This window comes from Pleurodeles waltl, chromosome 6, assembly GCF_031143425.1.
Source record: "Pleurodeles waltl isolate 20211129_DDA chromosome 6, aPleWal1.hap1.20221129, whole genome shotgun sequence".
Lineage (NCBI taxonomy): Eukaryota > Metazoa > Chordata > Amphibia > Caudata > Salamandridae > Pleurodeles > Pleurodeles waltl.
Window position 1 is genome coordinate 559,183,766 of NC_090445.1, and position 27,413 is coordinate 559,211,178.

Sequence of the window (27,413 nt, forward strand, 5' to 3'; positions counted from 1 at the left end):
ATATGTTAAGGATTTAATCTGCTCTAAAAATCTGTGTGGTGTTCTACACTTAGGATCCTACTGCTTTATTCTCTGTCCTTGTTTTTACGCATCTATGGTTCTACACAAATGCTTTAAACACAATCACAATTTCACTATTTAATGTAGGTAATACAATCCTTATATTTGCTAGTATGTCTAGTTTATTCTTCTTTGCCGTAAATTTGATGATACGATATATAACTGAAGTGTCTAATAATTAACATCAAACTACTGAATATGCTTGTAAAGAATATACTGGCTTTGAATGGCTCTCTGTGGTTAGCACATTTTATAATTTTAGTAAGTGTCCCTTTCCCTGTGTTGTGCTGCTGCTATACAGTATTCAATGATACAGTAATTACTTTTTGTTTGCAAGTTTTGCAGTCTGATAAATTAAGTTAAGTTCATAGCACCATGTCTCATAGCGATAAGACATCCGTATTTGTGCTAAATTTGACCTTGTGATGTCATTTCCCTCTGGTCCCTCCTTCAAATAATTGTCTCCCAAAAAACTTGTCTTTTCCTGGAAAAAAAGAAATAAAAAACATAGGTAAGTGGGCAATTCAATTACAAGAGTATTATCTTTTTTCAATAACATTATCACCTCCAAAGGTAACTCAATCTGTTTCAACCGTGTTTTTCAGCAAAAACATCCCTTACAGATTATTTTTCTGCCACCGTATAATTCTTGAGCAAGGTCCTGAAATACCCCTATGACTCAATCGCTGGTCTCTTTTCTGGGCTATCGACGATGGTCAGCTCCTTCCATCTCACCAACTATAAAATATCATTGTAACTGTGGACAAACTGTCCATCTTTCCAACTCAAAAACAAAAGCTTATGGATATTTTAAAAACGTGGACAGCGTCTTCATGTGAGAAGCTTGCAGTGTTTATGAAACAAAAGGGGCTCTTCAGCAGCTCTTCATGCCAGGGGGGATATTTTCTCGCTGACTGAGGAGCAGTGAGTGTAATGCCTCTGCTCATCGGTCTTCCTCCTATATCAGGAATCTGCACCCCTTGTAGGCGAGACACCCTGTGTTTATCACACAACATTGGTGAGGTTGTTTGCGGACGTCCGAACTATGGGCCAGATGTAGGAAGGCTTTTGCGCCTCGCAAAAGGCGAAAAACACAGTTTGCGAGGCGCAAAAGGCTGAACGCGATGCAGAATCACATTTTGCGAGTCGGTGCCGACTTGCAAAATGTGATTCCGACTCGCAAATAGGAAGGGGTATTCCCTTCCTATTTGCGACCGCATCGTGATGCTGAGTTGCTTTGTGACCGCGAAAGCGGTCGCAAACCAACTCGCAGTTACCATCCACTTGAAGTGGATGGTAACTCATTCGCAAAAGGGAAGGGGTCCCCATGGGACCCCTTCCCCTTTGTGAATGCCCACAAAAATATTTTTTCAGAGTAGGCAGTGGTCCTATGCCTACTCTGAAAAAACCGAAACCAAATGGTTTCGGATTTTTTTCTTTTTGCAGCTCATTTTCCTTTAAGGAAAACGGGCTGCAAAAAGAAAAGAAAAAAAAAATGCTTTATTAAAAAAGCAGTCACGGACATGGTGGTCTGCTGTCTCCAGCAGGCCACCATCCCTGTGTTTGCCTAGACTCGCTATGGGGTCGCAAACTGCGACCCACCTCATTATTATTCATGAGGTGGGTCTTTGCGACCCCATAGCGAGTCGCAGAAGGTGTCTGAGACACCTTTCTGCATCTCGGATTGCGAGTTGCAATTTGCGACTCACTAAGACTCGCAAATTGCAAGTCGCAATTGAATACCTACCTACATCTGGCCCTTAGCTTCTTGAAGTTGAGTGAAATGGAACAACTTCATTCTGCTTTGCCGGTGCAATGTTTCAAAATTCTCAACATCGCTAGCTGGTTTTACATTTGCTCCTCCCTACTTTTACCATGATGCTTTACAGAAACAGTGACTCTGCAAATAGTCTTTAACTTGTGGGAGACTAAAGGGCAATATACCTCTTGGGTATTACTTGTATTCCAGACCGTGGGGTCCTGTTGCGAAGTAGAACGTTAGACATTACCTTTTTAAATACATGGTTGCTTTTATTGCACAATATGCAATGGTAAAAATACCCATATTTCATAGTGAACTCTGAAATATATGAAATATTTATTTGTTCCAATTCAAATACATATTCCCTAATTGTAGGAGATTGAGTTATTAGTTGAAGGGGAGTGGAAACCCCACTAAAATGCAAAACACAATCCTTGTCAGGGTGAACCACAGAAAGTCACCAAATAAAACCTGTGCTTAACCTTATGTTAGCTTGGCACAATAGGAGTCAGGATTAATTTAGAGGTATTCACTAAAGTATTTAAGCAGCACACAATCTGTAATAAAGTGAAGAGAACCAGAGTACATTTTAATGAATAAAATGACACCAAAATAAATTGAATCTAATCAGTAGAACCAGAGTTGTGATTTTTAAAATGTTTTTATGAAAAATAGTGCCTAAAAGAGCAAAGCGCCAACCACATTATCTGGTCACACAAGAGTGGGTTAAGGCTGACCATGATGGAGCGTGGGTCAAATAAAGCGGTGGATTGGGCCTGGTCTCAGCTTACCTTCAAACTTAAAAGAAATTTAAGAAAAAGTTCTTAAGAAAGTAGAGTTTCAGTGGGGCAAGGCACCAGGCAGTATCCAAGTTGAGTCTTCAATGGCTGGGAGCCACTGGATGAGGTATTGGTGAAGCTGTCAACAAGGGCAGAAAGAGGTCAGAGTGGGAGAAGCTGGATTCTCAGACTGAGGAGATCATTGATGGGGTGTAGGTCATGACTAAGACTAGTGAAGATTTCTAAACTTTGGACTTTTTTTCTGGAGCTTGAGTTAACTCAGTGGGGTGAGGCCTCAGGCTGAAGCCAAATAGGGCTCTAGGAGGCCTGATACCATCACCGGGAGATCTTGCTGAAAAGGATTTGCTATTGCAGAGAAGAACATAGCTGGAGCTGTGGCAAAGGGAATCAAACTGGCTTGCAGACAGGTCCTGGTCTCCTATCGGTTCTCAGAGCAGTTTTTACCTGAAAAAATTGTGAAGCCCAGAGGCGACTTTAAGACCACACCAAGGGTAAGGACTTTGGGGGCACCATTTAGGGGCTAGAACATACTCCAACAGGGACCAGCAGGCAGCTGGGTCTCAGGAGCTTGTGTGTCCCTGTAGGTTACATAGGAGGCCAGCCAGCTAGCCCTTGTAGTCACTTTGGCAGCCCTGGATTCAGGGAGCAGGTCCAGTTTTCCTTCCTCAGGCAGTAGGGCAGTAGGATACTCCTTCTAGGAGAAGGGCAGTAGGACAGTCCATCCAGTAGGGGGGGAGCAAAGCAATCCTTCTTCTGAGTCTTCCACAGGTCCAGAAATGATCTGAAGAGTGGTTCTGGGTGTCCAGTATTCATACCCGGTGCTAGATGTGTGTGTGGAGGCCTCCCTATCCTATCCCTGCTTTTGGTTCTGAAAAGATCTTCTTTTCCCCTGTCAAGGCAAGGCTCCAAACTGTCTGGGATGACAAAAGGCTGGTATCAGGTTCCTTTAAGTGTGCTGGAGGCAAAGCCCTTTGAAGTGGAAGTGACACAGAAACAGCTCGGCCCCAGCCATCCTGGCAGGATTGCCCATCCTGCCGACATCTAGTCCCCTTTGTATCATTGTCTTGGAGGAATACACAAACCACAACAATAGTGCCATTTGCAGTCATATGACCCAGGACATTGGCAGAAAGCACAAATGGTTGGGACAAGAAATGCCATCTTTTTAAAAGTAAAAAGAACAGATGATGGACAGAATGTGGAACAAAACAAACATTCAGCCCCAGTCACCGATTTAGGTTTAATCCATTGTTTTTTGGACCCAGTCACATGCAAATCAGTCCTGACCCTGCCCTCCATTGGAACAGTTGAGTCCAAACAGTCAGAGCAGGGTCCAAATGATGGAGTAAACCTAGATCTGTGACTGGGGGTGAATGTTTGATTTGCTCTGCCATATGTCCATCATCTTTTCTTGTTGCAACTTTCTAAAAGTGGCATTTTCAGATTTGTGATGTAAAATCTGGCTTTACCATTAAAGAGGATTTTAAATTACAATTCATTGAGGTGTAAGCAGCGTGTCTCTATTTGCTCGCAATCTAAAATTAGCACCTATTCAATGTAATAAGGTAACCAGGTTTTAGCCAATGGGAGAGACAGGCCTTACAACAGTGAAAAACAACTTTAGGAGTTTTGCAATACCAGGACATGTAAAACTTAACTACACTTGTCCTACTTTTTAAATACAATGCACCCTGCCATATGAGTGTTTAGGGCCGAACTTCGGAGTGACTAATCATTAGTACAAAAATGAAGGTTTTTTGCCAGGTCAAAATGGCAGTTTAAGACTGCACTACATGCTGCAGTGGCAAGCCTGAGACATATTTAAAAGTGGTACTTTACTAGGTGGCACGATGAGTACTGCAGGCCCACTAGAACAATTCAGTTAAAAGGTCCTAGGTAGATAAATGTAAATAAAAGGCCCTGGGTACATAAAGTACCATTTACCAGGGACTTAAAAGTAAATTGAATGTGGCAATTAGGGGCCAGATGTAGCAACTGACGAATTTGCAAGTTGCAAAGTGCGAGTCCATGCGACTCGCAATTTGCAACTCGCAAATTCGTATGCAGTACGGTTTCTCAGACACTGACTGCAACTCGCTATGGGGTCGCAATGACCCACCTCATGAATATTTATGAGGTGGGTCGCAAATTGCGGCCCCATAGCGAGTATAGGCACTCGCTAACATGGAGGCCTGCTGACGTCAGCAGACCTCCATGTTCGTGACCTGCTTTTAAATAAAGCAGTTTTTTTTTTTTTAAGTGTAGCCCGTTTTCCTTACAGGAAAACGAGCTGCACTTAAAAAAAAACGAAACCTTTAGTTTCGGTATTTTTTCAGGGCAGGGAGTGGTCCCTTGGACCACTCCCTGCCCTGAAAAAATATTTTTGGGTCCAGTCACAAACTGGAAGGGGTCCCCTGGGGACCCCTTCCATTTTGCGAGTGGGTTACCATCCACTTGAAGTGGATGGTAACTGCGATGCCATTTGCGACCGCATACGCGGTCGCAAATGGTATTGCACACCACTCAGACTCGCAAATAGGAAGGGAACACCCCTTCCTATTTGCGAGTCGGAAATGCATTTTGCGAGTCGGTTCCGACTCGCAAAATGCATTTCTGCATAGCAAAGAGGCATTTGCGCCTCGCAAACGGCGATTTTCGCCATTTGCGAGGCGCAAATCCTTTGCTACATCTGGCCCTAGATGTAGGTCAACTTTACCATGTTTTAAGGAGAGGACACTTTAGCACTGGTTAGCAGTGGTAAAGTGCACAAAGTCGTGAGGCCAATTAAAACAAATTCAGCAAAATAGGAGGGGTGAAGGCAAAGGCAAAAAGGTCGAGGGACGATTACCCAGGGTGTCAGGTCTACCAATCATCTTTACAATGCAGGACATTAATGTTGTCTGGACTACTAGGAGTATGTCACATGGAGGACCAAATTGCAGCACAGTTCTTTTAATTACGCAGCAAGAAAATGCAACTTATAGAGCTCTACTCTGGCAGTATTATTTTCATCCATTTAATAAGAAACATCATTTTTCATGAAATCTGCAAACTTTACAACTTATGCGGCAAGTTAGTAGGCAAATGCAGTAAATCCTTAAATAAGTGGCAGAGACAGAACTCCATAAATCGTCTACCATTGTCCATTGTTTAATAAACAATTTATGCATGAAAGTTAAACATAAAAATTCTATATGTAATCTGGTGGCCTTGTGGTTGATGGTGTCACAAAAACCCATCAATGGCAATATTCGACCATATTAGACTGTTACCCATTATGTATACTCTATATTTTTAACTCTCCAGTGTTGGCTTGGTCAATCAGTCAGTGTTCACTCTAGGAGAACATATAGGTGTACAATTAAGATATGTAGTATCCTATTTTGAGACCAACTCTGAGACATTTCAATGTCCAATCAATGTCCAATCAGTGTTAGTTGTTTTAAAGAAAATATTAATTTATTAAGGGCATTTAAAAAGGCACAGTGAATCTTACTCCATTATTAAATACTTGCGCTGGCTCATTCCCTTCTATTTGTGCAATCGTTTAAACTCACCCTGGTTCAAACATCACACAATAATTAATATTGAAGCTAAAACATTTGCTTTCAAAGATTATGTTAACAAAATGGGCAATCTGTTCAAGCTATGATGTTCGTTTGTTCTGCTTGATTCGGCTGATCAAAGGTAGCTAAACAGATATTAGGGCATATTTATTTGTCTATTGAAGAGATCACTTATTTGCTTTTTAAATAGTTTATATGTGTTTAAAATGTGTCTGTGTCCCTTAGTGTTGGAACTAGGGTTATTAGTTGTGTGTCCAGCACAAGTAATAGTTCCTCAATTGTCCTCAGTGGAAACCAAATATCCCATTGTAGCGCTTGACTCCCACAGGGTAGCAAGGCTGCGTAGTCTAACCCTACTCAAGGGAGGTGGTGTGAGCTAGTAGTCACCAATCACTGGCACACAATAATATCACTCAATAAATTATTGCCCAGTCAGTACTTTTTCTCTAGAAAAAGAAGTACACTTATTACACTCACACACTACTAAGTACTATTCAGTAATTTACAAATATTCATATGGAGATGGAACATATCATAGATGACATTGTGTACCACTGGTGACCTCCTAAAGGGGTCACTCAAACATATCAAGTGAGTTTCAAGAGTCATTGTGTAATGATGGTGCTACTTAGGCATGAATCATTGTCAGAATTGTGATAATTCTGAACCAGTAAAACAGGTGTAATCATGGTGTAAACACAATGAAACATTTATCAGGAACATTGTGTTTGTTCATCCCTTCATATCTTTGTCTTTAGACTGCAATGGTCAGAACAATTCCTAGAGGGCATCACAGTAAAACAACATGTTGAAAAAGCTTTGGAGTGTAATCATACAACCAGCTCCTAGAGTGTGTAACCACATGAACAGTGCATTACACATTTTTAGGCCTTCTAAGCCTTCTAAAAAGTTACCATACACAAGGCGCCTAGAGATCAAACTACTCCTGGCTGTAGAGCAAAAGCTCCAGCTATGGGAGAGCTTGGAATTGCATAAAAAACACAGAAGGTGATGATCCATAAGATGACCTGAAAAGCAAGAGCACGCCAATTTGATCAATTTGGTGGTTGCCCCATCATCCTAGGACCATTACAGGTTGAGATATGGGCAAAACGTAAGTGAGACACAGGGCCCAACAAAGCATTATGGGGGAGTCTCCGTGAAGGGGTGAATAATATAGTATATATTGTAATTTTTGCCTGTGAATGCAGCCTTGCACTGTGTTTTCCATTTGTTTTTGAATTGGGAATGCCCAGTTCCACAAGGGACCCCAGAGTTTGTTGTCTTTGGAGGGCAGCACGGGAAGCCCACCCTCGGCCATCCTTGCTGGCTTCCCACACAGCCAGCACTCCTGCATGTGGCCGCAGGAGTTGGCAGGAGTCTCTGTGGAGTCTGCCTGCTCCAGCGGGCAGACATGTGTGGTTGTGGCTGCCTCCCATGGCCTAGGGTTAGGGTCCTATGCCTCTTCCACCTCCTTCCAGGAAAGCAAGGCAGCACTTCCCCATAACTAAAAGTATACAAGGGTCGGGATGGGGTCCCGGCTCCTGCAACAAGAATCTGCCCAGGGGAGGAGGTTCCCAGGCGAGAAAGGAACACTGGAAGGGGGTCCCACGCATGTCCTCTCCCCCAACGGGGCAAATATAGCTTTTTTGCACCGCCCCAGGTCCCAGTCCACTCAGAGGAAGTTGCTCAAAAGACAGCAGAGCCCCACACGCGCTGAGGGTGGAAAATTAAGTTAAAGGTTTCCAAACTTTAGAATGCCCTAACTTGGGCCCCAATGGGCTGATTTGGATGATCCTGGGCTCACTGTATTCCTGGTGACAAGCTCTACCCAGTAGGGGTAGTTGCAACAACCCTCCTCACTGGAAGTGTCCAGGTCTGGTCCTCAGGAGGGAGTAAGGGGGACAGCCTCACTGGCCCTTGGGAAGACCCACAGGTCCTGGTGTCAACTGGAGAGAGTCATGGGTCCTGAATAGAGGCCAGGGGGTTCCTCTTTCCAGTTCTCCATAGCAATCCGAGGATCCATCAGCACGGTAGACAGAAAATCTGCAGGCAGGAGAGAGTCTTCCCCTTGTGCAAGAATTTATACAGACGGTTACAGAAGACAGGCATCCCTAACCAATCCTGGGGTGACACATCACCTCTCCACCCCTGTTCCAATCCTCCTGCACAGCATGTTGGGACAATCCAAAATGTGTCGTCCAGGAACCACTGGTCACATCAGCTCCTGGGGTCTCAGCTCCACCCATCACTGACATAAGTGTAAGGGACTTGCACACTAGAATTTTAAAGGGAGCCCTCTAGTGGGTTGGTTCTGGTTGTCTTGGCACTCCCTTTGTCCATTGGACTTGGGCTGGCCCAAACCTTGGTGCAGTGTGAAAGCTAAATTATCAATACAGATTATCCCGCCCCATCCCTCTTCTCCTCAGCAGCTAGGTGTAGTAGTGCTAACTGGTCCTTTTGTGTGGAAGTGTCCTTTGTTCCTGCTGCTGGAGAAAATGTAATTACTGGGAACAGCAGGGTGACAAAAAGCCTGGGCTCTGATCTATAGCTCAGCCAGGAAAACATGTAAATTCTGAATTACCAACAAAATGTACAGTTATAATTTTGGAAGTTACAAATGTTATTTTCTTGCACAGGTTACACCCCAATTCAAGATGTCAATGGTCTCTGTAGGCCGAGGTAAAGTGAAACTAGATTCGTAGGCAGTTCCTTCCCTATGTGAATAATGGAGTGCTACTGTAGGTAAAACAGTAAATCACACTGATTTTCTCTAATAGTGTACACTACCCTCCTGAGGCCTATCCCATGTGAACGCCTAACCCTGCAGAGTCTCTACTGCACCAGGTCATCTCTGCATTGTTAACAGGCTGTGCACAACAGTAGTCTCCCATGTGCAGCCCACACATGTTCATGTGTAACCAGCCAAGTGCCACTTTCCCTTGTTGCGTCACAAGGGCCTCATCTTAAAAGGCGGGAACTGGCAGTAAACATGTGCAGTCCATTTACCATGTGATTACCATGGGTAAGACACCAGTAGTGCAGCTCACCCACAGTGAAAAAGTCTTAAAAACAGGTGATCAAAAAAGCAAAGAATTCGGGAGTACTGCTGGGGCAGAACCCAGGGCAACACTTAGGGCCTGATTTAAGAAAAGTGGCGTTTCATCCAATTCAGCGCCACTTTTCTTGCGCTTCTTAGGGCCATATGTAATATATAGTGCACCATTGCACAGGTTAGGGGCAACAGCGTCAACATATTTGACGCTATTGATGTACTGTGTAGGATTAATGCCATTGAAAGCAGTGGTGGGCCCCCTTTTAACGCCTGCTCTGTGCAGGCGTTATAAGTAGCCACATAAAATGATGCAGTGGAATCTCTTGGATTCCATTGCACCATTTATGCAGTCCCCCTAAAGGAGGAACACCGCCCTTGCATACATTATGCCTGGCGCAGGCCTAATGTGGCGCAAGGGATCCAAAGTGGCACAATGCATGCATTGCGCCACTTTCTAAATATGGTGCGGCGATTTTGGCCCAAGAAAAAAAAATAGTGCTAATGTGGCACAAGGCCCCGTTAAATCTAGGCCTTAGTTTATATCCACAATCCCCTTGCATAGCGCTGACCTGTGTTTTGAATGTTAACTAGTCTGTTTTCTGTCCTCACTAAACCACCATCTTAAAAAAATCAAGACTTACAAATTGAGGTTGGCATTCTAGACACCTATGTATGTGTGTTGATTAAAAACTTTTTAGAAACGTGTTTGCAGATGCACAGCAGATGTCCCAAAGACACATTAAAGAATTGATCATCGCCGCCCTTCTGTGCCAGAACAGGACCCACTACCAGTGATGCTGCTCAAACTCTGTCCAATGACTTTTCACACAAACTGAGCAAGAATCATTTGTTTTATTCCACAATCAACTTCTGAGTTTTCCTGAAAAAATCCTTAAATTAATATTCAAACTCTGATACAGAAAATCTCAATCACCTGTAGCACTTTCCATTCCAAAATAAAGAGTCATAATCTCCCGGCTACCAAAGACAACTCCGTTAAGGCCATATTCTGTAATGTGCAGTCCACTACTACCTGCCTGAAGCAAATATACGATCTATTTTAATAGTTTGAGTCAGATATACATTTTCTTAATTGAACTGGATAACCGCTTTTAGTTCCCCTGATAAGCTCGTCCCAAGTTATTTTAAAATAGTTAGATTCAACTATGCATGATCGTGATCCCAGATCGGAGCGTAGACTCTCCTGCCGAATTGCCTGCACTGAGGGACTGTCCTGAAGTTGTTCCTGAGAGCGCTGCACTAGTGTGAACCTTCAGTTATGTCTGAGGGGCCTGCACTGCGGCACTGCCCTGAAGCTGTGCCCGAGCTAAGTGTGCTGCTGAAATCCTGAAGTTGTCTTCAAGCAGATTGTGACACTGCAGTTCCAAAGTTGTGATGAAATGGACTGTGCCACTGCAACAATCTGAGGTGTGTCCTAGAGGCGTTGGCTGCTGTGATGACAACTTAAGTGGACTGTGTCACTAACCCAATAACATGCCCTGAGACAGGGCTCACCATCTGCAGAAGAGTGCTTCAGAGCAGTCCCATCATGTCTGACCTTATTACTCTACTTAACTCACTCAAAATCTAGAAGGTGGCCTGCAACTAGCTATAGATCAGGAACGACACTGGAGTCAGTACCACAACACAGACTCTGGTGGCAGCCTCTGCTGCTGCTCTCATTGAACTTGACCAGACTACCAGAGCAGTTACAACCTGTGCATCTCCTTCCAAAATAGGAAGACAGAGGCAGACACCCGGTGGAAGATTTACTAACATTTGATGCAGAGCAGCAGACAACCTGCTGTGCTGCACTGTGCTGTGTCAAATGGAGAGAGCAGGAATGCTCCCTATCTACTAAAATATCTGCTTGGTGCACTGAGTGCAGCATAGCACCAACAAAGGCACCCTTGCACCATGGCATTGCAGGCAGGATTGATTTTATGCAGGAAGGGTCACCATCCTGCACAAAAACAATGCTCTGAATCGTTTTCCTCTTTCTACAGGTGCTGCAGAATGCAGCACACTTAGAGAGAGGAAAAACAAGGATAAATAAACACATTTCTCCTCGTTATGCCTCCCAAAGGAAGGTGTAGCATTTTGATCCCTTCTCAGGTTTACTAGTGTTCTCAAGGCAGAGTAGCACAAGGCAGTGACTTGCGCTGCCTTGTGTTACTCCAGCTTTACTATGCCATGAAGAGCCATGCAAGGTGGCAGTGCGTGGCATAGTAAATCTCACATAAGGGCTTTGGTCGCCTTGCATCACCATGCGTGATGCAACAGTGACTCAAGTCCTTAGTAAATCAGGGCATACTGTGGGTACCTGTATTTGATGGTACTTGATGCTCTGCAGTGGTGAAATAAAGGAACCTTTGGGATTATTTGGAGTAACTGAGCACACAAATTCTAGAGGGGAGGGCATCACTCCAACTATGCTTGCTACTCACTCCTGCTCAGAGACAGACCCAACCCAAAGTCAGGAAGAAAAGGGAGGACAGATAGCTTAGGGGTTATTGAGCTACAGGGTTTTGGCCCCGCACCAATGAAATGCATGTATCTGTATGCTTGCAGTGTGTAGTGTTACTTTTTTGTGTGAATTAAAGGACTTTCATTTTAACTAAGACAAACAGAGAGTTTGACATTAAAATTATTGTGCTACTGGGTGATTGTCATGTCCTAAACTTGAAGTACTTCCTCACTATGGGGGTCATTTTGACCCTGGTGGTCCGAGACCGCCAGGGCTAAAATGACGGAAGCACCGCCAACAGGCTGGCGGTGCTTCCTGCCCTATTGGTCGCACCGCTGGGGCCGGCGGTATACCGCCACTTTAGCCCCGGCGGTGACAATCCACCTGGGCAGCGCTGCTTGCAGTGCTGCCCAGGGGATTACGAGTCGCCGACCGCCAGCCTTTTTCTGGCAGTATGAACCGCCAGGAAAAGGCTGGCGGTACGGGGAGTCGTGGGGCCCCTTGACAGGGCCCCATGCGGCTTTTCACTGTCTGCCATGCAGACAGTGAAAAGCGGGACGGGTGCAACTGCACCCGTCGCACGGCCGCAACACCGCCGGCTCCATTTGGAGCCGGCTCCCATGTTGCGGCCCCATCCCCGCTGGGCTGGCGGGCGGAAGCCCAGCGGGGATGTCCAAATGGGCACCGCGGGAGTGGGGCCACATTGGCGGCCGCCCGGCGGTTACAGCTTGGCGGGCGGCGGTAGCAGCCCGCCAAAGTTGTAATGACCCCCATAGTCTTTGAGAAGCCTGTGACTGCTATCCAAGTTCTGTAGTGGTTGTACTGGGACTGGTTTGCAGAGCCATAGTAGGATGTATCCTGGTACATCAAAGGTGTGAGAAATTGGGTTATTGGTTGAGTGGGGTGTTAACCCTGCTCAAGCAACAGCCACAATGCCTGTCAGGAGGAACCACAAAAGTTACTAATTTAACCTACGCTTAACCCTCTGGTTGCTTGGCACAAAAGCAGTCAGGCTTAACTTAGGGGCAAAGTATAAAGCATTTATGCAGCACACAAACAGTAATAAAGTGAAAACACAACACAAGAAAAAATCCCACACCAAATTAGAAATATAGAGTACATTTTAATACATGATTTGACACCAAAGTAAGAAAAATGCAATCAGAAGAACCAGAGTTTTGAATTTTCAAAGTTTAAGGTAAAAACTAGCACCTAAAAGATCTGAGTGCCAACCATGGACATTTAGCCATGTAAAGCTGAAAAATATGGCCAACTGTGATGGAGTGGGAGTCAGATACAAAGAGCTGATTGGGCCCGGTCAGCGCTTACCTTCCAACTTGGAAGAAATATCAGGAAAATTGTTCTGAGAAGGTAAAGGTTCAGTGGGGCAAGGCTGCAGGCAATGTACGAAGTGGAGGCGTCAGCATTGGGGAGCTGCAGGATAAAGATGCGCTAAAGATTTACAAGTTTGGACTTCGTTACGTTATGTTATGTTATAACGGACTTCTAAACCGCACATTCACCAAAAGGTTTCATGGTGCAGAGGACCCTAGTAGCTAAGCAGAGAAGCATTAGTCATTAGCTTGTCTGAACAGGCAAGTCTTTAACAAAGTTCTGAGCTGTTCTTAAGCTGTGACTGCTCTTATATTATCCGGAAACTATCGGAGCCAATACAGCAAACCCTAATGCCCCCCAGCCTTTTCCTTTTGTATTTGGGGACTTCTAAAAGATTAAGATAAGCAGATCTAAGATTACGCTGGGGGCGTAATTCTGTGCCTTAGAAGATACAAACGTATTACTTTTGTTCTGGTGAATTTTGAAGATCTTACATCCAATTATTTTTTTTTTTTTAAGTTTCAAAAGTTTTATTAAGAATATATAAGGCGATACATACAGCATATAAACAAACTGTTTAGCTTTCAAAACATTGTTTTTGTTCTTTTACCACAATTATTTCCATTGTGAGCATATATGCATATACTGTCAGGTAAGTAAAAATTCCCAGTTGCATAGTTGAGTTTTGTACCCTTATTTTGAAGAAAAGTGGAGAACAGGTGGGGGGGGACGGGGTGGTAAAGGGAGGGAGAGCGAGGATAGGGTTGTGTGGGAGGGGTTGATCTTGGTATAGGGGAGAGACGAAATAGTCATGTGAAATGGGGAAGGGGAGAGAAGGGGAAGAAAGAGGAAGAAAGAGGAAGGGTAATTGCGGGGGAATGTAGAATGAAGAGACTCGAGGTAGGCAGGGGGTCTTTGTATCCTGAGACTAGCTTGTTCAGGCCTGAGAGTAGATCGTTCTGTACTGCTCCGTCTGTAGCAAGGTATTATCTAGGGGTAGATAGTATGTATGTTAGATATGATAAGGTCGGTTAGAGAGTGTCTACGTCTTATATGAGTTGATTTCTCAGTCCTTGTTTGTGTTAGGAAGCGACTTGTATTACTATGTTGGGTAGTTCAGGGTCTCGTGCATATGACAAAATTCGAGGCCTTTGGATTGATAGAGATAGAGAAAAAAGAGAGAAAGGGGAGAGGATAGCGTAGCTAGGGGGGAGAGAGAGGGGACAGTAGGAGATCAAATGTGTTTCCGGAGTCTAGGATTCTCAGAGGGTGATTGGTAATTGATATTCCCTAATCATTGATCATTGAACATTGATCATCCGTTGATCATCCACTAGCCGCTTCATGGTCTCTTCAAGAATGGGCGCCAGACCTCCTCAAATTGTTCTGCTTGGTCCTGTAGGTTATAAATCACTCGTTCATGGGTAGCCGTTTGATACATGGCCGTCATCCATTCTATGGGTGTGGGGGCAATGCTAGATCTCCAGTGCCGGAGTATGCATATTTTGGCCGTGGCAAGTGCCGTGTGGATTAATCGTTTATGTGCCCGCGATAGGGAGGGATACGGACGAATGTCATGTAGAATGATAAATGCTGGTGGGGTCGGTTTTGGTATCTGTATGAAGTCCGATAAGGCGAGGCGTACCGCGTCCCATAGTGACTGTACCGTTGGACAGTGGCATAAAATATGAAGTTGGTCACAATATGGCTCTGTGCATCTCCAACAGTTCGCGTGAGGTATCAGCCCTGCCCTAAAGAGTTTAACGGGGGTCCAATACCACCCCTGAAGGATTTTAAATAGGCAAAATTTCAGGCGTGCTTCACGTACGCCCCTGTCGAGGGCTTCTAGTATGTCTGGCCATTCTTCGTCCGTGTAGGTTATCTCTAGTATATCCTGCCACTTTAAGCGTAGTCGTTCAAGTAAAGGCTGAGAATAAAGGTGGTTATTTAATTCGGCATAGAGGCCAGCCATAACGCCTTTTTGTCGGCCCCATTTCTGAAGATAGGTGACGATGGGTGAGGTTTTGAGCATCCACGGGGGGGTTCCTAATGTTCTCCGCATACAGTGTTTGAGCTGTAGATATCGCCACTCCTGATTACTTTGGATGCCGAATTCTTCCTGGAGGGAGGCGAATGTGCGGAAGCTATCTCCATCTATTATGTGAGATATATTGTGGATACCTGCCTCGGACCATTGGGGCCATCTGAGAATATTCCCTCCTATTTTAATGCTTTTATTCCCTGCTATGGGAGCCTGAGTATGCAGGGAGGGGTGTACTCCTAGTAGTCGATGGGCTCTGCACCACGCTGTGTTTGTAGCCTTGAGGATGGGGTTAGCTAAGGGAACATGGTCGGCGTATGTTCCTCCCAACTCCGTATACTGTCCATATAGGAGTTTCTCTGTGATCACCCATTGCGGTGGATCGGGTATATCCGGAAGTGTGTATATTAGCTGTGAGAGTTGTAGGGCCAGAGAGTATTGTTCTACCGAGGGTAGTCCTAATCCTCCGTAGGGCCGTCGTGCCAGTATTATTGCAGGTTTCAGTCTGGGGCGTGAGGAGCCCCAGACGAAGGCCCTTATGGATGCGTCATTAATCGGAGTGAGGAAAGAGGTATCTGTAGGGGGAGCATGCCTAGCACGTATGTGAAGCGTGGGAAGGTGACCATTCTGACTGCCTGTGTCCTGCCCCACATGGACAGGCCTAGTAGGGACCATTTGGCAAAATCTTGTTTCATTTTAGATATAAGGGGGTCTATGTTGTCCCTGACCATATGTTCTAGACCTCTGTTGATGAACGTTCCTAAATATTTAAGGCGGGTCGGGGTCCATTTGAATTGGAGGCCATGTATCGCTGCCCTCGTCGTTATGTGGGATAATGGTAGTGCCTCACTTTTATCCCAGTTTACCCGATATCCGGATAGGGATGCGAAGTCTTCTATAGTAGAAAGTAGTGCTGGGAGCGAGGTTTCTAGATCGGACATTGTTAACAGAACGTCGTCTGCGTAGAGATATATTTTGGATACGCCCCCGGTGATATGGATCCCTTTTATTTGGTGAGAATTTCGTATGGTGGCAGCTAGGGGTTCCATGGCCAATAAAAATAGAAGTGGTGACAAGGGGCATCCCTGGCGTGTGCCCCTTCCGATAGGGAATGGGTCTGACATGATGCCCCCACAGTTAACCTGTGCTGTGGGATGGTCATATAATAAACGCACTTTAGAGATAAATTGTTCCCCCAGGCCAAAATGCTTCATGGTTGTGTATAGGTAGGACCACTCAATGCGGTCGAATGCTTTCTCCGCGTCTAGGGACAGGGCTAGGGCTTCGTCAGGTAATTGTATGGATTCTAACAGTGTATGGCAAAGAGTTTGCATATGATTTCTGGAGGTACGGCCTGGTACAAATCCTACTTGAGTATTGTGAATCAATGATGGTATCACCTTGCGTAGCCGCACTGCTAGAACACTGGCTAGGAGTTTGACATCCCCATTCAAAAGGGAGATAGGACGGTAACTGCCGCAAAGAAGGGGGTCTCTCCCTGGCTTAGGCAAGATGACAATCGTGGCTTTATTGGATAAAGCGCCCAGGGAGCCTTCTTGACATGCTTCCGTCAGTGCTCCATGTACTGCGGTTATTGCCTCTTCCCCAGCCCATTTATAGAATTCCGCAGGGAATCCGTCCTCTCCTGGTGATTTATGGTAGGGGAGGCTTGTTATAACTTGGGTTATCTCTTCTTTGCTTATGTTACCGTCCAAGAGGGCCCTGCCTGCCTCAGACAGACGGGGCAGATTGGCCGCGGTAAGGAATGTCTCCATTTGTGTTTGATCTGTCGTTGTTTCAGGAGTGTACAAATGTCGGTAGTACTTGGCGAACTCGTTTACAATGTCTTGTGGGCGAGTTAGTACTGCTCCTGAAGAAGATGTTATGGCCGCAATGGCAGAGGTTGCCTCTCTTTGTCGGAGCTGCGCCGCTAGGAGGCAACCTGCTTTTTCCCCTTGTTCGTAATGGCGGCCTCGCAATTTTTGCAGTGCGTATTCCGCCTGAGATGTATAGAGTTCATTGTGTGCCATGCGGGCCTGTTCTAAGGCTTGTCGCAGCCTAGGGGATGGTTGGGCGGTATATTGTTTAGTGAGGTCCTGTATCGTGGTCTCTAAGGTGGTTTGGCGGGCTATTCTGTCTTTGTTGGCCAGTGCTGCATCTCGCATCATATTCCCTCTTAGGGTTGCTTTTGCTGCCGCCCATAGGATCCTTTTGGAGGATACAGTGCCTGTATTCTCGGCCATGTATGTAGCTACATGAGCTTTTAATTGTTCCTTCCCTTGGGGAGAGCGATATCTGTGTACAGCCAATCGCCATGGTTTACGACCAGAGAAGGAGAGTCCCTCCTGGATCCGGATTAGTATTGGGGAGTGATCTGAGAGCCCGCTATCTAGGATGCAGGTGTCTTGTATATGAGGGATTACAGTATGTGATACTAAGAAATAATCCAGACGCGATTGGGTGCCATGGACGGTGGATAGGAAAGTATATTCCTTATCTTTCGGGTGTTGTATTCTCCAGCAGTCCACCAGACCGACGTCGGTGGTCAGGTCTGTCAGAAGCACTCTGTCGTGATTGTTACATATATCAACAGGGCCTGTCCTATCCATTATGGCGTCTTGGACGAGATTCCAGTCTCCCCCGATTATATATCGAGTAGTTCCGATTTCTGTCAGGAGGCGATTTAGCTGTAGAAGGAATGGGCGTTTTGGGCCGGTTGGTGCGTAAATGGATCCCACGCATAAAACAGTATCCCCTAGTTTTAGTTTAGCAAATATATACCTTCCTTTCGTATCATTCCAGGTTTTAATGATAGTGGCCGGGAGGGATTTACGTACTAGTATCGCCACTCCACATTTGCGGGGTCCGTTACTTCCAGATTCCTGACTCGTCGGACGGCAGCTGAAGGCAACCCTCCCTACCCAATCCCGTTTAAGTTTACTGGATTCCAGAGTGTCAAGGTGAGTCTCTTGAATCAGAGCTATATCTGTTTTTTTAGATTGAAGATAGGACAGTATCTTTTTCCGCTTAACATAGCTCGTCATGCCGTGTACATTCCAAGAGAGTATGCGTAATGGTCGCGTCGCTTGAGGGTGGGACTTCGACATATTGGATAATTGTGAGTAAGTAAGCACCCTCGTTCCGGGGTTGGTGTTGGTGGGGGGGGGAGGGAGGGTGGGAGATATTGACTTAGTTGGTAGAGTGGGAGTTGTGTTTCGATATGATACGGAGTTTTATTTTATATGGGGGTTAGCGGCTGGTGGAGGCCAAGGGAGTCCTCTGGAGAAGAAAGAGAAGAGAGAGGAGAGGGTGAAGGGAGAGAGGCAATATAAGTAGGATGAGAGCCAGATGGAGGGGAAATATGAGGGGAAAAGAAGACAAGGAGAAATGAGAGGGAGAAGAAAAGAGGGAGAAGGAGGGAGAAGGGATGGATGTGTGTGCTAAAGTTGAGATTAAGAGTATAGCAAGAGAGCGTACAATTTGGGGGAAGAAGTGGCGAAGGATAGGGATGAGGGAGGTTAGGAGTCCAACCTCCTTCGTTCGTTAGGTCTGTAAACGGCGGGACCGATTTCTCTCGGAGCTCTCGTGTCGTTGGGCGATCTCGATCGGGGGGGGTGAGGGGGGAAATAACAGACAGCCAGTTATCGATATGTCGGTGATAAGGAGGGGTGGGGGGGTACACATCAGTGCTTATGTTTATGTTTATGTATCGGGAAGTGGGTCTGTTCATCATTGGTTAGTGGCTAGTGTATTAGTTATATAACTAAAGTGTATATTGGCAGAAGTAATGGTCGGTTAATAACTATAGTACCTGGGCGGCGCTGGAGAGGAGGGGGGGGTGTCGGGTGTTGATGGGGTATGGTGTTTAGGATGTTGTGCCTAGTACTTGATGCTGTATGGTATCGTAGGGTGTTTAAGAGTTCATAAGATAGGGTCGTGAATTAAAGTAGGGACTGGGCAGACAGAAAGACCGAAACCGGCTTGCGAGGGGGGGGAGCAGGGCGAAGGAGGGGGGGGGAAAGAGCTCAAACAGAGTATTACAGTTCTCGCGTATGCATGGGTACATAAAGAAACCAATATACAGTATAATATAATACTTCCTGAGCATTTCTATTCAACTATAACACTGCCTCGTCTCGTCTCGCCTTACAACTTTTCAATGACATATTAGGTTGATCAACATAGCATATCCTGGTATCTTATCACATTATCATGTTAGGAGCCATTATGCCAAGCGTCTCTCTATTAATCGTAGGACAGGTAATGAGTGTAGCTGGGCCCCGGATTACGCGAGGATAATGCGTATCTCGTCCTATTACTAACTCCTTGCCGTGTATTATTACATCATAATACTGACCTACTAAGGTCTTACTTGGTATGTGCCACCATCATAGTCGTTCTATTGTAGATGGTAGGTTAAGATAATAATAATGATTAGGATGGAGGTAGATACGAACTTCTGGGGAAAGGAATAGCTAATAGTTTATAATTTACATTGTGATGATATAATGTGGTGCGGAGTGGCAGTGTAGAATGTCATATTATTTCGCTTCGTTATGCGGTATTATGTTGTATTATGTCCTCGTGTTCTATTTTTTATTTTTTATTTTTTCCCCCAGTTTCTTATTGTAGAATAAGGTAAAGTCAAGTGATGGGAGCTTTGATATGTCTCAGGTTCTATCATATTGTGTGTCCCTGTCTTGGAATTAATTTATCTTTACGTGGTCTAGTCCCATCCCTTGGGGTGATAATGGGGGCTAAACGGTTCTAATGTCAGCGCTGGTCGAGTGTGGTGTGTATTAGGGAGGTTTCACATGCTTTGTTATTTACTACCATGAGAAATTTTGTAGTGTGTGGAATAAAAGGTAAGTTCCATGATAGTTAATTAGTGTTTATTTTCGTTATCTGTTTAATGCCCCTGTTACCTTGTTACCTTGTTGTAGGGTATAGAGTCGGGACCGGGCTCCTATTCATCATACAGGGAGTTGGTGGGGTCTAATCCCTGTTCTAATAATCATCATCTGTTGTGTACTGAGGGCAAATAATGATTTACTGGTAGTTTTCCATTATAGGGCCTCGGCTCTAGTCATAAAGAGCATAGGTTTTTCATGTATCTGGTTTTAACATTGATACTAGCAGTCTTAGACAATTACAATAGTAAAACACATATGATCTGGAAAGGTACTCATCCTTCCGCAGAGTCTATAGTTGTTTTTTTCGACTCTCTAGCGATAGTCCCACAAGTTGTCTTGTCGCGTTACCTTCTCAAGAAGACCCAGTTGTAGGCTATAAAGGGGAGCGGGATTTGTCTCTTTCCGATAGTTGGGTGTGGGTTACTACTGCGTGTAAAATCTGACCCCTGTCATCATATGATCTGGTTAGTCTCTCCATGTCTCTACCCCTATGACTGGCTCCGGTGTCGTGTAGAGCCGTCTTCACCTTTTCTATTCCCCAGTGGGTTTCTGCCCTATCACTGCCTCCTACAATGTCATGCTCACTGTCTGTGTTGAGAGAGTCCATAGGCTGGGATTGGAAAGAGTCAAGGAAGAGTCTCAATTCGTCGGGGTTATAAAAGTCCTTGGATACTCCATTTTTAGTAACCCACATTCTTGCAGGGTCAAAGAGACCGTATTTCATCTCTAGTTTGCGAAGCCGGGGTCGTAGGTCTAGGAAAGCCTTTCTACGTTCGTTGGTTTCCTTGGAGTAATCGGCGGTTATTCGGATCTCGTGCTGGTCTATTCGGAAAGGGCCGTGGTTGTGTGCTACTTGGAGTATTTGTCGGGTTTGATTATACCGCAGCAAGAATGCGATGATTGGGCGGGGCCTTGAGGAGTTGTCAGAGCGTTTTGGGCCTATCCTGTGTGCCCGTTGGAATTCCAACGGTGGGTCAAAGTCCAGTGAAATCATTTTTGGAAGAGTAGAGGTCAGAAAAGCCTGCATATCCGAGCCTTCTTCGTTTTCCGGGATCCCAAGTATGCGGATATTGTCTCTCCGGCTCCTGTCCTCCATGTCCGTTAGTTTGCTCCTGAGGTAGATGAAGTCTTGTTCTCGCTCCTGAGACGTGTTGATCTGCATCTCTAGTGATCCCATGCGTTGCTCTAGCCCTGTCACTTTAGATTGAAAGCCTGCAATGTCAGATTGCATGGATTTGGTTTCTAGTGTCAATGAAGTTATAGAGGCGTCCATCCCCTCTATGCGGTGGCTGACGGTGGTGATCTCTTGTAGTATCCTGTCGATAGTTGTGGATTGATCTTTATCAGACATCGTGGTGGACTCGTTTAAAGGTGGAGATGTTTGAGGGTTTATCTTCGTGGGGGTTAGGCGTTTGTGTTGTAGCGCTTCTGAGAATAATAGTTGTCGTGCAGGCTTGCTGACAGGTTTATGGTTCGGTTTGTTGCCGGGCATCGCCTCAATTGTCCACAGAGTCTGGCCACGTGGGGCCCGAGATTCCCTCCGTGGATTCCGGTAAGGATATAGATGTTCGGTGACTTACGCTGGTGCCAGTCCTCTCCCTTCTCCTGTATCTCTGTTCTCTTGGCTCCCTCTGGCTCTCTTCATCTCCGATGTCCCTCCAATCGCTCACCCCTCTCGTCTCCTCCTGTCGTGCCCCTCTGCCCTCCTCTGTATTAGTTGTCTGGAGGGAGGGGGGCGAAAGTTTATTATCCCAGCAGGAGGGTTTTTGTTGTCCCTCTGTGATGGAAAAGAGGGGAGAAGTCGTGCCTCTGCCTCCAGCAATGCCGTTCTTAGTTTGGAGAGATTCGATCCTACCTCTCTGACCGGGTTTCTCTCCCGGCTGTCGAAGTGGCCGCACCCCTTTGCTGCGTCTCCCCGTCTCCCTGTGGGGGGTCGAAGGTCCACGGGTGTTTGTTGGCGTTGTAGGGGGATGGATGCGGGTCGTCACGGCTCCCGCAGTCCCTGCGGCCTGTTCAGCTTGCTCCTTGCCGCTGCGGGCACGCCGTCTCCGGTCTTCCGAGGATGCAACTCCGCCCCTTTTGTCAGGCCTTATCGGCCTGGGGCGAGTCGCGAGTTTCCTACCTTGCATCCCGCTCCTACGGGGTCCCCGGACATGATTCCGTGTCGCCGCTGTTGTAAGGGAGGAGGGGCACCGAACCCGGTGTGTTGTCTGGCTGTCTTCTCGCCCCCGTCGCCCCTCCGGGACCGCCTCGGCACGGAGCTCTCGCTCTAAGCGGCCATCTTGTTTCGTGGCCCGGCCACGCCCTCCTTACATCCCATTTTAAACAAAGATCATTGAGCAACTGGAAGCCAGTGCAAAGAAGTTTAATGTGGCAGTGTCTTGGTTGTTGATAGACAAGTCTGGCTGCCCGATTTTGAACAAGTTGCAATCTTTGGCTCAGACCTTTCAAAACCCCTACATACAGGGAGTTTGTATAATCAATGTGAGACATCTCAAGAGCAAGAATAATCTGGATGATGGCTTCCAATGAAGAAAATGATATGAGATTTCATTGATAGCTCTTCAACGACAAGTAGACCTAGGCTCTTGACTACATTTTTTGGAGTTAGGGAGTGCCAAGTTCCTGTGGCCAGAAGAAAGAGCTCCAACGGTGCAAAGCATTTTTAACCATCAATCTCTCGTTTTTTTTAAAGTTAAGCTTAAGTTGACGATAGTTCATCCAATCCCGGATAAAAATCATGGTGTTCTGAAAGAATGCTATTGAGTCAGGATTGTCCTCCACGTTTAACACTAGCTGCATATCATCAGCATATTTGTATACCTTTACTTTTTGTGTCTGTAGGGAGCTAACCAGCAGGCAAATATAAAGATTAAATAACATAGGGGATAAAGAAGAGCCTTGAGGTACTCAACAGTTAACTTTGACCTTGGAGAAACAAAATGAAGTGAGGCGGACTGATTGTGTTTGGTCCATTAAAAAATACTTTATCCATTCCAGAGCACAACTCTGCAATTTGGCAGCCTCAACACAGTCAAGTAGAATAACATGGTCCAGTGTGTCGAAGGTTGCCAATAGATCCAGTAGGACCAGAGCTTGGACTTGGCCTTTATCAGCCTCCTCTTTCATGTCATCAATTGCAGATAGAATAATGGATTCTGTTGAATGAAAAGAGCTTGAGCCTGCCTGGTGAGGATTTAGAAAAAAAACAAAGAGCTTTGAATAAAAGAACCAAGATGATGGGCAATATGTACTGCCAGAACCCTGGCCAGAAAGGGAAGAAAGGAAATAGGACAGTGGTTCTTTAGGCTGGCATTGTCATTCTTAGCTTTTTTAGAAGGGGAAGGGCAACTGCTTCTTTGAAAGTCTGGGAACCGTACCCAAAGTCAAAGATCGATTGAGGATGGCCAATGCCGGATCAGGAAACTGTGAAAATTACTTTTTGAATTGATTGCGGGCAAACATCATAGGGGAACCAGATTTAACCTTTATAAGCATATTCCCGTGTACACATTTCCCCACGATCAGAGTAGAATATTTAAAACTCACAAAAATCAGAACTATATCAGTCTGTTAAAAAGGGTTCCCAGCCCATCATGGAGTCACCATTAAGCCTCATGTGAACTTGATTCCCCCAGGCTAAAAAGCTAGATAAATTCTGCCATGAAGGGTATTCACATATTAAGTCACATGTGTTCCCCAGTCCAGAGGGGAAAACCTTCAACACCAGCATAATAGAACACACAAGGATATTCATTCAGACAAAATTTGTAGGGTGAAAGAAGGCTAAAAGAGAGGCACTGTTAGAAGTATGATCCAGCTTCAAGGTGGCCCGACCTGCAACCACCCAGAACCCCAAGCAAGGCTTCCATACCTCCCCCACCACATGTGGGTATGAAGGTGCTCTCTCCGATGCCTGTCATCCAAGCCGTTACACCAATCTGCCGGTTATGGGGCCCAGAGGGCCCCTTGCTGAGCAGCAACCCACTGCATCCAGAGCTGGGGGGGCAACCAGACTAACAGGCACAGATGATTCCAGCCCCATCCCAGGTCGACGCTAGGGTTCCCCCAAGTTCAACACTCCCCCCTGACCGTTGCATCAAGATGTTCAAACCCCAGCTTCGAGAGCACATACTCCGACCCGTCTGATAGAGTGCTTTCAGGTGACTGGGATGTTCATAGCAGTCCTGGACAGTGACATCACCAGTGGGGGAGGGGTAGTTTCCAGCCTTCCAGGGTCCGACGTAGATGAAGCAGTTAGAGGGGACACTCCCCCAAGGGGTGCCCAGGCAAAGGAAGAGATGACAGAAAGTAAATTTGAGGGTATGTTCCCATCAAGGAGAGCAAAGGAGGCAGCCCAGGTGGGAGTTAGAAGAAAGGCTCGGGTTTAGGAAAGAGAGAAAGAGAGAGGGAGTTCTTGCCTGAGAAGCACAAAGGGAGAACAGAACAGTACACCCTTCCCCCATAGGAAAGTAGAGAGAGGCCCCGGTCTCCATGCAAAGAGGAATCTGAGGTAGAACCAGAAGGGAGGCCCCGAACTCCACCAAATCATCAGCGTAGATGAGGGGCCAACCAAGAAATGAGAAATCAGAGTAGCCTAGTCCAAACCCAATTAAGGCATAGGAGAAGCAGAATGACACCTTTACGCACACTCAAGGAGAGCAGCGATGATGACATCTGCTGCTCCCCTAATCACACCAGTCACACAAACTGACCGCCAAAGAGATAGTGTCTAAAAAAGAAGGCGAGGCCTTTGCTCAACCATTTTGCCTTCTGCTGGCCAGCTGGACTCAAAGAGGGGGTCAGTATGATAGACCCTGACCGGAGGAGAGATCCATCAAACCAGAGCACATGGCAGTTGCGGAAGACTGCCTCCGGCACAAAGGGGGACGTCCCAAATGGAACCTCCCCTACATGCAGGAATGCCTGAGAAGATGGAAGTGCTACATTGAGGAAAAAAACAATAGAGCTGCTCCAAGCCAAAGTATGCCTCTTGTTACAGAAGGGCATGTCAGGGACTATTAATGTGCCATGGGCACAGATGGACAAAGAAGGGCTCAGGACCAAACTGCCCCCATTGATAGACAGGGCAGGAAAATGGATCTCATGTTTTGAGAAAAATGCTGCAGGACTAAGGCTAGCAATAGGCGATGTCAAGAGTCTGCTCAGCAGCCTCATCGAAGAGCAGACTAACATGATGTTTTCCTGAGCCCACATCCCAGCAGTCACACTGACTAACACCATGCCTGGTTGGCCGCTTTCAGTTAATTCAGACATCAGATATGGACAGCCGTGAGAGAAATATTCCCTGACTGGCCGGACTTAGCTTGATTGATGGAAGAGAGCATGAAGCCTTGGGAAACCTTTACTGACTTTCTAGACAGAATGAGGGAACGATGGGGGCAAGAGACATAGGCCGCTAGGTTGCATTCTTTTTCAACATCCTCATAAAGGGACTGCCCACCAAAATACAAAGTGCACTGGACAGCGTAGTGGGATTAGACACCAAACCTTGGTGAGAAATGCAGGCCCACATATTACACTACTACAGGAAGAAGCAGGAAAAGGACAGGGAAAAACAGGAGCAAGTCCAGAGAGACACGCTATGCTGGTCCAACAGAAGTTTTAAAAAACCTCCCTCAACGGAATTGCGTTGGTAACAAATGTGCAAATGGCACCAGTCTTGAAGGGACCTTCACCTTAGAACCCCAGAGGATTTTTACCAAGTCCTAGCAGCAGCTGTCAGGGAGGCTGGCAGCAGCCAGACCGCAGAGAGTACCACTATTGCCACAAAATGGGTCACATGGCCGACCGATGCCGCCTATAACCTTATCATGAGCAAAGACTGATATGCCTAGGCCAGTCCTCGCAAAATCCCCATCCACAGAGCCAAGCCCAGGTCTACTCAAATGCATCCTACATTCAGCCGCAGGCAAATCAGACAGTGACCACAACACTACACCAGGGACTAGCTAGTTGGCCAAACACATGGCAACAGCAACAGCAGACAGGGAACACAGCCCAGCAAGGACCAGAGCCACAGCCACAGCACAGAGGGGTAACTGTCTGTGAAGGCAGTGCCTTTACACAATTGCAAAATCCAAGTACGCAGTTAGTTTGAAATCTCCAACAAGTATCCATTCACACCATACTCACTTCAAACTCAACAAAAAAATAAATACTAGTGACAACATTAGTAGAAAACTCACACATTTACTTGCTTTCAGGAAAAGAGTCAGGGCTGCTGTACGTTTTGTTGATCAGGAATCCATACTAGACTCTGCCATTTGGGTGCCCGCAGGGGCCTAGGCCCCACTCTGCTGCTGGTCCCCCAGGGTGAAATTGGCTGCCCACTCCCAGGGAGGAGTGCAGTCTGACGAGGGGGCAGGGTGCCCCTCCAATCAATGCATAAAGTCAGGCACCCAGTTCCCCTCATCCAAGTCATTGCCGACGGGCTACAAGTTGAAAGAGCCCCAGTCTTCAACAACAGGCCTCCAGCTAATGGAGGATCTCTTTCAGTTCCAAAATGAAGCGATGTTCCAGTGCCGGGAGCCAAGTTTCCTGCAAACTTTGGATAATGATGTTCCCATAAAAAAACAAAGTCTACGCACAAATCCGACAGATTACAAAGTGAGAACATGGCACCAAATCAGTAGGAAAATTCACCAGAGCAATCAGCAGTCCCAGGTCATTACCCGTATCAGGCAAATCTCAACAAGTCCTGGCTGTGAACCTGAACCCCATCATAGGCAAATGATCTGCCTCCTCCTCTTCCCAAAAGGCTCCCAAACATCCAAAGACTGCTCAGCAGATCATGCCCCTCCAAAACAGCGAGGGTAGCATGTCACTGGGTAGAAGTCCCTGGTCCCAGCCTGGATGGCAGACCCAAAGCACCCTGGATCCGAGGGAGACAGGGGTGCCAGGAGAGAAAGGGACTATGTAAATGACCATCACAGCCCCATGTGAGGAGCATATGTATGCTCACCACCACGTCCGGCCTGTCAATGAGATCACATAAAGTCTCACACACACTGTCTGAGGAAAGGCCAATCCCAGTCATTGCTACATCGAAGGCCACACAGGAGATACAGAGGACCTCTCTGACCACCTCCAGCATACCGCATTAGAAACAGCATCCCACGAAGATCTAGGGAGGCGCCCAACACCACACAAAGTAGCCTAAAACGAAGTTTGCAGAAAAAGGGCATAGCCAAAATACCTGACTCCATTAGGGAGAACCTCATTGCATGTCACATGCAGGAACAAGAGGGGCATACACATGACATTGGAACATGCTGTGACCACCAGCAACATCCAAATTGTGACACACCCCTTTCTTTCACATTGTTCCACACATTTGCAGGTGAAAAGGTTCCATCCACATTGGTAAAGTACACCACACGCACGTTAGGAA

General features: G+C 46.2%; 1 protein-coding gene across 1 annotated transcript in view; it reads right to left on the bottom strand.

Moving 5' to 3' along the window:
* Window positions 1-379: 379 nt before the first annotated feature.
* The window catches only part of AMPD1 (adenosine monophosphate deaminase 1), a 1,595,039-nt gene continuing 1,568,005 nt past the window's right edge, over window positions 380-27,413 (bottom strand). The window contains exon 13 of the mRNA XM_069242152.1: window positions 380-544. Within this exon, the coding sequence (XP_069098253.1) occupies window positions 380-544 (165 nt within the window). The remainder of the gene's footprint in view (window positions 545-27,413) is intronic.